The sequence below is a fragment of the Megalops cyprinoides genome, chromosome 2 (genome assembly GCF_013368585.1).
Source record: "Megalops cyprinoides isolate fMegCyp1 chromosome 2, fMegCyp1.pri, whole genome shotgun sequence".
NCBI classification, from domain to species: Eukaryota; Metazoa; Chordata; class Actinopteri; order Elopiformes; family Megalopidae; genus Megalops; species Megalops cyprinoides.
Window position 1 is genome coordinate 29,727,501 of NC_050584.1, and position 10,322 is coordinate 29,737,822.

The 10,322-nt window shown below is 44.9% G+C and overlaps 1 protein-coding gene across 1 annotated transcript in view; it reads right to left on the reverse strand.

Annotated features, from left to right (window-relative positions):
• Positions 1-9,357, reverse strand: part of LOC118770082 (capping protein, Arp2/3 and myosin-I linker protein 3-like) — a gene marked incomplete at its 3' end in the record, with an annotated part of 45,198 nt that extends 35,841 nt beyond the window's left edge. Inside the window, exon 1 of the mRNA XM_036517505.1 lies at positions 9,264-9,357. Coding sequence (XP_036373398.1) covers positions 9,264-9,321 — 58 coding nt within the window. The remainder of the gene's footprint in view (positions 1-9,263) is intronic.
• Between the last annotated feature and the right edge of the window lie 965 nt (positions 9,358-10,322).

Consider the following 10,322-nt stretch of genomic DNA (forward strand, 5'->3'; position numbering starts at 1 on the left):
CTAAGAAATTCATACACACATTCATACATACATACATACATACAAGAAGGTAAAACTGGAGCAGAAATGATCAGAGACCAGGTCAGTATCAGTCTGCCTTCATGCGGGCAGACTTGTGTAGCGTTTGTCAACTGCCAACTGATTCCAGCACAGACAGAGTCATTGTCTGACTGTCAGACGGTCTGACTGACTGACTCACACCGACACTGGAATGAACTGAGTCACTACCAGAGATAGCGATATTCTCACTAACTCAAGCGTAGACCCAAGAACTGTCAGATGGACTGATGCTCACACTGACTCAAGCCCTGACTCAGTCACTGTCAGCTGAGGCCAACACTGACTTGCGGACCCACTGAGTCACTGCAAGGACTACAGTGTCTGATACACTGTCAGGGAGCTGGACTAAATGCTAACTGTACTGATTCCAGATAAGATGAGTCTCTGTCAGACTGTTTTGTTGATACCTACAGTGACTTGGGGACAGACATGCTGTCTGTCTGACTGTCTGATACTCTGGCTGTCTGAGTGATTGAGTGATCTCTTGATTCTGACTGACTGCCATTCTGGACGTGTTTCCACTGAGCGGATTTACCCGACTTTAGAAAAGGGGATTAAAAAAACGACTAACAAGCACAGAGGGCAGTAGGAATTGGGTATAAACAAGTAAAGCAAATGCTCTGGTTAAAGCATATTCACCAGCCTGTACCAATACATGTACTGTGTACATGTACATTATTTTTACTATTTTTCACATTTCAGAATAATAGTAAAGACATCAAAACTATGAAATGAGATTATGCAGTGACCAAAAAAAGTCTTGTAAACCAATCAAAACTATCTTATATTTTAGATTTTTCAAAATAGCCAAAAAAAAAACATTTTTTAAAATTCAGTTTTTTTGGAAAGAAATTCATACATAGGTATGAACTTCACTATTTATATTTGACTAAGAAACAAATTTCAAGCATTTAGGCATAAGTCTTTAGATCAAAATTTCTTTGAATATATGTTTCCCATTATCTTAATGAGGTGTGTCCAAACTTTTCACTGGTACAATATGCGTGTGTGTGTGTGAATGTGTGTGTGTGTGTGTGTGTGTGTTGTGTGTGTGTTTGTTTGCACGCTCGAGACAGACATTTCATGGCAAGTCAAATACCTTTTTGCACCTTCAGTGCCACCGCGCTCTACCCCCTTGCAAAGACCTGACCTCACCTTCTCTGTCATTAGGAGAGACCGCAGACTTTTTTGGAAAGTTTTAAGTGGGAGCACCGTTTCAGCTGAGACAGGGGCCTGGAGCAAGTTCCCCAAACACAGGAAGTTCAGATCTGCTCCTGCACTGTGATGGAAAAGCAGCCGCTGCCTAACTCACTACACAGCAGACTAACAGGCTGACAGGTTGTCTGAGAAATCGGTACTGCGGCTGACAGACAGATTAAAAGAGCTGCAGATGGAGTGGGTTTTTTCCTAGCTGAGAAGCTGTGTGACTGACTGACAGTCTGACAGTTTGATGCACTGACCGAGAGACGAACACGTCTGGCATCTGACCGAACTACCTGTGAGAAACACTGATTAACGCCACAGTCTGACCCACTGACGCCCTGCCCACACGAACTGCCTGGTGACACTCCCATACACTGACACCCTGAGAGTCTGTCTGCAAACACTGACACACTGAGTCACTGACACTGTCTACACACAAACTGAATCACATACACATACAATGGCATTCTGTCTGCACACACTGACACACTGGGTCGCTGACACATCACCACTCACACACATTGATACAGTACCACACTGAGATCCTGTTTAAAGCAACACACTGAGGTTCCTGTTCTTTCATAAACACTAACACTGTGACACACTGACACTCTGTATACACTCTGACACACCAAAACCCTGTCTACACACCAGTGGCGGCAGGTGAGCTGGAAACAGGTGAAGCCCGAACACTACCTTTAAATCTATCATTACACAATTAAACAATCTCATGCTGTAGCTTTCACAATAGCACACAAATTTCAGACAATCTGCGGTGTTTTGCGAGCATAATGATTTATTCTAATTACACGATTGGTGTCGATTATTCTGTGAATAATTTGTTTTATGGTTAATCAAGGAGGATAAAGGGGAACCGGTTGAAAGTAATGATAGATTTAAAGGTAGTGTTCGGGCTTCCCCTGTTTCCAGCTCACCTGCCGCCACTGCTACACACAGAAACAAAGAGACACTGAGACCCTGTCATCTGACTCGGGATCAACGAAACACTGACACTCTGGAATTCTGTTTATGAAATGGAGCACTAAGATTCTGTTGACAAATACTGATGACACACAGGAAGAGAGACAGAGTGTCAGTGCTCCGCCTCCTTAGCTGTTGTGTTTTTGTTTTTTCCTTTGCCCATGTGCTTTTGTTTTCCTTGTGTTTTAGTCCTGCCCCGCTCCCCGCCCGGTCTCCGCCCGCCTGATTGCCTGCACACCTGCTTCCCATTCCCTCCTCTGCCCTGCCCTATATCTTCCCTGCTTTTCCCTGTCCTGTTGCTAGTTCGTCACAGTGTTTTTCGCCTGTTTCGTCCCCGCCGTTTGCATTTTGCTTCTGTCTGCCGGTTTCTCGTTTTTTGACCCTGCTCTTTCCCAGACCTCGTTTTTGCCTGCCTCCTTGTCTCGTTCGCCTGATTGCCTGCCTGTCCGGTTCCCGACCTTGCTTGCTCCCGTTTCCCGATCCTCGCTCTGTCCACGGACTGCCTTCCGGTTTTCGACCCTGCCCGTTTTCTGATTAGCGATTCTGCCTCACGATTCCATTAAAGACGCTTGGAACCCGAAGCTCCCGTGGTCCGCGCCCGAGTCCCTGCCTGAGCCCCGACACAGAGAGGGGGAGACAGATTAAGGAATGGAGGTAGAAAACTTAATTTAATAGCAACTAAAAATCTTAAACAATCATAAATCAATATTAAACACTTCATGTCCCAATCACACCAGAAGAACCCTTGGAAAAACTCCAGACCCAAAAATACAGAAAGGCTGTGGCCTTGCAACTTGCAAGCATCGGAAATGAAATGCGCTGCCAAAAAACTGCACTCCTGGTCGACGGAAGAATCTGCTTAAACTATTCCATCAAGCACAGAGGTCATGTTGCTTTCCTGACACCTGGAATCAGGGGCTTATATCCCCAATATATGAGTTGAAAGACAAATTAGACCACAGCAATCACAGAGACATTTGTATGTGCAGTGTCTGAGGTGTTTTGTAGTATCTTTAACACAAGAGCATTAATCTTCCTTAATGAATACACTGTCCCGAGTAAAAGCCAGATTGGCTTTATTCCACATCAACAAACTCAGGTTGAAATCAGGTCAAAATGAATAATTTGACTGGTTTGACGTTATATATGGATATGTATAAAGCTATGTCTGCCTGCCAGAAAAACCTGGCTCCCAGCCCTGATGACATCACTCTTCTGCCTGTCAAAATCTAAACTCTTTTCCAGCCTAGTTATGATACAGTGGCGTCCTCCTTTGCATGTCCATGCAAGACTAGATGACCTCATACATACCTATGTCACACAGCAGTGTGGCGTAGTGGTAAGGAGCAGGTGCTCATAACAGGTCATTAGGCTCATAAGGCACTGCTGCTGCACCCCTGGGCAAGGCACTTAACCCAGTATTGCCTCAGTAAATATCCATCTGTATAAACTGGTGAAACTGTCATCTATGTAATCTGCTCTGGATAAGAGTGCCTGAAAAATGAAAATAGTATGCTACTGTTAATAGATATACAAATTACAGGTTGGGTGAGTTCCTCTCACTTTTTTACTTCAAAAAAGCATGCAACAGGTTTTCCGTGTGGTGTAGGGAATACAGCATGTGGCATTATAAGTGTACCGTGGTCTCCATGCAGCACTGTTCGGTATTTACAGTAATGTGTTTGTAGAGAATGGTCCGGGTTTCTGGCCCTCACCCTACATAACACAACAGTTAAGCACAGGCTGTGCACTCACATCCTGCTGCTGTCCACGGGGCAGGGAGCAGGATGTGGATTTGCAGGGGGAACACTTTCAGCAATGGGCCCTGGCAGTAAACCTTAAAAAGGCCAAACTAATCATATGCTTTCTTTTAAATGTCCAAATGAAAACAAATTGCGATTCACCCGCAGAAACACTTCTCTGGAGCACCCGTCGATTTATACGAATATCAGTCTGAAATTTAGAGCATTGGGAAGCCTTAGAGGGGCAGTTGAAGCATACAAAGAAAATGCCTGAAGAGCACTTAATGCTGTCAGAATCTACCCTCCACAAATAAACTAATTACCATTCGATTCAAACCTTTTGAATGTGTTATTGAGCCATTTTGTTCTGCATGAATGTGGGGTAAGGGGTCCTTCTCACTCAATAGAAATGCTCTCAGTGGGATCAGCGTCCAAAAGAAAGTCTGAATGCAAATGCTGTAGAGCCATGTTACAAACAAAAAGATACAAATAATGCCTCATACGGCACCCAGGGCAGAGTTAGGCCTGTATCTATCGATTTCATCTATTCACTCTCCCCGTACCGCAAACCCAAGAGACAGGCCCTGAAAAAAGAGCCCACCCCCCCCCCCCCCCCCCAGTCAGCTGGTACTGAACAGGCCTAACCCACTGAGAGGTGACCCACATGGGTCTGGCGCTGGTGGTGCTGTCCAGCTGCAAGTCAGAGCGAAACAACCAAACGGGACAAATGAAGAACCTCTTATCTGGAATGCTGTGGAAAACACAAATAAACACAAGACGAGGTGTAACCTCGCTGGGTGTCTCATCACCGTCAGACCAACAGGGCAAAGATAGATCCTGACAAAAAAAAAACAGTCTCAGTGGCTACACTCAGATCTCAGAAAAAGATCATACAAACTGCCGTTCCTGCCTAAAGGAGCTTGGTCAGCAACGTTGTTGCTTGGTGCCTTCTCCTATAGCTGTATGGAACCTGTCAGAGCTCACAGCAACTTTCTGTTGCTGTTCACCTCAAAGTTAAAGGTGAACATGGCCTGCACTGTGGCTCACACTACCCTGGCACAGGGTATATACAGTACCAGTCAAAAGTTTGGACATGCTTTTCTTTCTGTATTTTTACTATTTTCCACATTTTAGAATAATGGTAAAGACATCAAAACCATGCCATCACACAAATGGGATTATGCAGTGACCAAAAAAGTGTTATAAACGAATCAAAACTATCTTATATTTTAGAGCAACTTCAGTATTTATATTTGCCTAAGAAACAAGTTTCAAGCATCTACGCATAAGTCTTTAGAACAAAATGTTTTTGAATGCATGTTTCCCACTATCTTAAACAGATGTGTCCAAACTTTTGACTGGTACTGTATGTGTATATGCAAGAATCCCTGCACTTGACCTCTTTAGGAGGTGTGGCTGCCCCGCTACTCATACATTTACAGTTTTTAATCATTTCCTTTCTTTATTTTGGGCCCTATATGGTGGAATGAGCTTCCTGTTGCAGTCAGAACAGTTGAATTGTTAACCACATTCCATCACAGACTAAAGACCCGCCTCATTTCCTCTACCTTACAATGATCTTCATTCCCCTTTTATGTAATTTTTATACATTGTATTTTTGTTGTTTGTAGTTTTTTGTATGTTTCGTGTTTTTTCATGCTCATAATAATGGAGATGCTGCATTTCAATTGAGGTGTTGAATCATGTTCACGTCCCTGGTTTTTGGTGCAATGTTTCATGTCGTTTTGTCAAACACACTGTGCATGTTGGAAATCACCCTTAAGAGCTTCTGCTAAGCAACAAAATTTAAATGTAAATGGAGAGCAGACTGGAGTCGGCTAGAATCTTTCCATGCGGGGTACCTCCTGCCGAGCTGACACTGTCCCCCCGACCACCGGCACTACAGCCCTGCTGTATTAAATTTTCAAATCATCCTGGCATTTAATGATAACATTGAATGATTATGTGATAATGTATTACAGAAGGAATAATCCCACAATCAGGGGAGGAGGTTCCTGAGGTGGAGAAGCCAAGGTGGCCAAAGCACTGTGGGCACTGAATGTCATCAAACTAACACTGGGGGCTTAACACAATCTGGGGCGGCCTGTGCTCTGCCTGAAATAAGCTTTTCAGGCTAAACATAGAGGATTTCTGGTGTGTTTTTTTTTCAATACGAATGTAGAAAAAATCCAAATTATCATATAACTAAATGGATGAATTGAGGGAGCTGAGGTAACAGAAAGCCGTTGTAGCAATTTGGGATCCCAATGACGCCAAATTCGAGCTGGCCATTAAATGCGCATTCGGCCCAAGAGGGTAACATTGTGGCATATTTTCTTACAACAGGAAGAGAAACTGGCAGAGTGCAGCGTGGAATATAGAGAGAAAAAAATCCAGTTACCGAAAAGGAAATGATGTCACACTTCTCTGGACACAATGGAATGCTCTCTAACGCAGCTGGTACAGACACACACACGCACGCACATGCACATAAACACGCACACACGGTTTCTTGAAGTGTTACAGGCAGTGCTATTGGGTAAAGCCACAGCGTGCATGTCTCAGCACACACTGTCAGCACAGAGGAGGAGGAGACAGAGAAGAGCTTCATCTGTGCTAGAAACTAAAAAACAGAACAATGAGGGGAACACATTTTCAAAAGCCGCTCAAACCATCTTTACAGTGAATTCCAAACACAGCCTCCTCCATGACCACCTTAAAGCCGGGGCTCCCACTGTGAGAGCAGGTGCAGGTAGGCCGTCAGTAACCTGGGACAGCCTGAGTTACCTGCACAGGTGATGATGGAGGGATGGGAGGGCAAAAAGGTATTTGTTCCAGAAGGAAGGAAGGAAGGTGTGGTACATTGAGTAATATATGGTACTTATGTTATGTGTCGGGGTCATAATAACAGACGTCAGTAGAGGGCGCTGTGAATATTTTTCCACGCACGGCTATGTACTGATGTAAGCTACCGGTATTCGGGAAGCGGTGGCAGAGTACCTTTTCCCTCATGCTGTGTTTGTATGCTGTCCTTAACTACATTGAGCAAAGTAAATAAAAACCATTCAAAGTTCATCCGGCCTGATGTTTCCACAAATTACCACAGAAAGTTCTCTTGTTGTGTTTCTTCAGGACAAACGGGAAGGGCTTGAAGATGAGACCCTTAAAATTTGTCCATTGTGCATTTGTGCATCGTACACTACAGCATCATATCATGTTTCTGTCTGGAAATGCTTTGGCAGCACTGTTTCCTCTACTGACATACCATTAAGCATCATTTGAACTGGACTGAGCTGAGAGAAATTAGGAAGGAGAGAGAAACAGAGAGGGAGGGAAACAGAGAGGGAGGGAGGGAGGGAGGGGGTGACACACACAGTTAATGCAGCTGTAATCAACTTTAATCTCTGCAAAACCCAATCACTTAAACCCAACACAGTCTGCGGCATTTGACAGGGGAGAGAAGCACATATGTTCATCAGAGAACAGGCAGAAAGAGAGAGAGGGAGAGGGAGAGAGGTAGAGAGACAGAGAGGAAGAAAGGGGAAGGGGGAGGTGAAAGAGTAGGATTCACATCTTTGTCAGGTGGGGAAAAGGGATGGAGAGCTGAGAGAGAGAGGGGCGAAACAGAGAGGAGGAAGAAAGAAAGAGCAGACAAGAGCAACACTGTAGACCAGACTGGGGGGGGGGGCGGGGGGGACAGAGAGATAGAGGGATGAAGGGTAGGGCCAGAGAGAGAAGGAGGGGGGTGAGTACTCTCATCCAACAGGAAGCCCTGTGCAGGGCGGGGCAGGCTGGTGTCACACTGCTCTTTTGGCACCACGGTGACAGCAAAGGGGATGACCTTGTCACACCCTTGCAGACTGCTCCGCTCAAACACAACTGAACCGGTATGACAAGGAGACAGCGGGGGGGAGGGACAAACAGTGCCGCTGGCCATCCCTGTGTGTCACAGCCTGAGGGACAGAGAGCCACCAGACACCAGTCCCGCTACAATATTAAATATCACCTAACAAATCTGCTGTCCTTGCATTTGTGTTTGTGTTTTTTATATTTAGTTGTTCAGGTTGTGTGTCTTGCTGCAGTTGGGAGCAGAAGAGAAGAGAGGAGAGGCTTTGGCAGGACCGTGTATTGCAAAATCGTGCCAGTAGGGCATGAGTTTTAATACAAAGCTGCACTGAGGACAGTACATGGGAAGCCATGAGGGAGGGAGGCTGCAGAGCAATAATATAAATAAAAAATTAAAAAATTAAAAAAAAAGATTAAAGAGATAATAAAAAATAAAGGAAAGAGTGATGCAAAGAGATATGGAGGGAAGGAGACAGACAGAGAGAAAGAGATATAAAGAGAGAGAGAGCAGCCAGATTAAAAAGAAGAGATTTCACAGGATTAATTATCATTCAGTCGTTAATAAAGCCATTTGGAGTAATTAAGACTGAGAGGGCCCCCCCCCCCCCCCCCCCCCCCCCCCCCCCCCCCCCCCCCGATTGATCTGCACCTGAGTGCCACTACTCGTGCCCGTGTCTTGTGGTGTGTGTGTGTGTGTGTGTGTGTGTGTGTGCGCGCGCGCGCGCGCGTACACTGCGTGCTCTAATGCTCAACCGTGAGGACATGCGTGATTACACGGCCGGACGCCCACATCCGACGCGACAGCGCCGTCTCCTTCAACGGTAAAGCCGACAGGAGCCGCACGCAGGGCGCGTTTCATTCAGCGCTGTTTATGACCCAGGAGAGGAGGGGGGGGGTAGATCTCTTACACACCATCTCACGTGCAATTCCTCTCACACACAGTAATAACACAGGGGCGTCACAGCAGACACGCGCCCGAATATTAGCAAATTATTGGAGATGGCATGTCTTACATTTGTAGCCGCAGGGTTATGAACACGCCCCCCCCCCCTGGCTGTATCAAAGGCAACAAAATTGCGAAGTGTGAGATCAATACGATTACCACCTGACGTTGATAATACGGCCTGGTGGTGAGGAAGCTACTTGGCTTATTAGACCAAGGTGTTTCACCACTTCGAATCCCGTGCAAACGAGATAAACACTGTTTTTAATTAAGTCGAGGGAAAAAACAAAGTAGCACATTACGCCTAATCGCTAACACTGGGGCGGCGCTTCTCGCAGACCCAACGCGTCTAATCAATTTCAGACAGCATGCACACGACCAGCGACGCAGATCATTACAGTATAGCTCATCGCGATCGCGAGAGAGGTTTAACAAAAGGGTGATGAAAATGATGATGATGATGATGTCCGTGTTAGCGTTTTTCCTACCTGTTATTTCCCTGCTCATGCTGACGAAACAGGAGGAGGTTATCTCCTTGGAAGCCATGTCTCTCTTCTACACTCTCCCTCTCCCTCTCTCTCGCTCTCTCTCTCTCTCTCTCTCTCACACACACACACGCGCACACACACAAATTAGTGGACTGGCTTTCTTGCTGGTGTGCCGACAAACCCGACTGATTCTTAAAACCGTTTCAAAAAGAGTGAGAAAGAAAGGATATAACGAGAGTGAGAAGATGCGAATGCGCCTGTTTTTTTATTATTATTTGGAAAAATAAAAGTGAATCGAATAACTACTGCGACAATCCCGAGTAGGCTGTGACAATTTACAGCGAGACCACGGGGGCTCGCCCTTGCGAATATACTTGTTACCTCATGGTTAATTAAAGAAAAAAAAATCCGAAATTTACAAACACATCCATTGATCTATGGTTAAATTCTGTGTAGCCTATCCCTTTAAATTGTATATTGCCTATTCAATATATGAAGTTTGTAAATATATATTTTAAATACATTTAAAGCAGGCATATAAATTGCACTTCTGACAGACAGTAATTAAGACACTTCCATATCCATTTGTTTCTGTAATAATATGCCATCATCACAGTAATGGTAGAGATTGGGTCACTAAGCAACAATTTATGTGCGAATGGACTTTTCTGAGTGCCGTTGACATTCTGTTATGCATACTAATTATCATCTTATCACCTTCATCTCATCTAAGCGTGGCATCTTCGGGAATTTTAACGAGACTGGCGGTCTGCTACGTATTTCCAAAAAAAAAAAAAAATCGTTGAAGAATAGGCTGCCACATACCACAGCACGGTAGTCCTGATATGCATCAAAATCGCACTACGGAGAGGTAGCCTACCAGTGTCCTCCTCCTAGTGGAAAATTCGAGTAATTACACTTCAGGCTGCAAATTACAGTAATACGCAGATATCTGGCAACCTGTTTGCGAAACAAGTGATCAGCCATAATCTCAATCACGTTTGTACGTTTGTACGCATCTGCGTATAGTTCCCAGTAACGGGCCGGTAGCCTACTAAC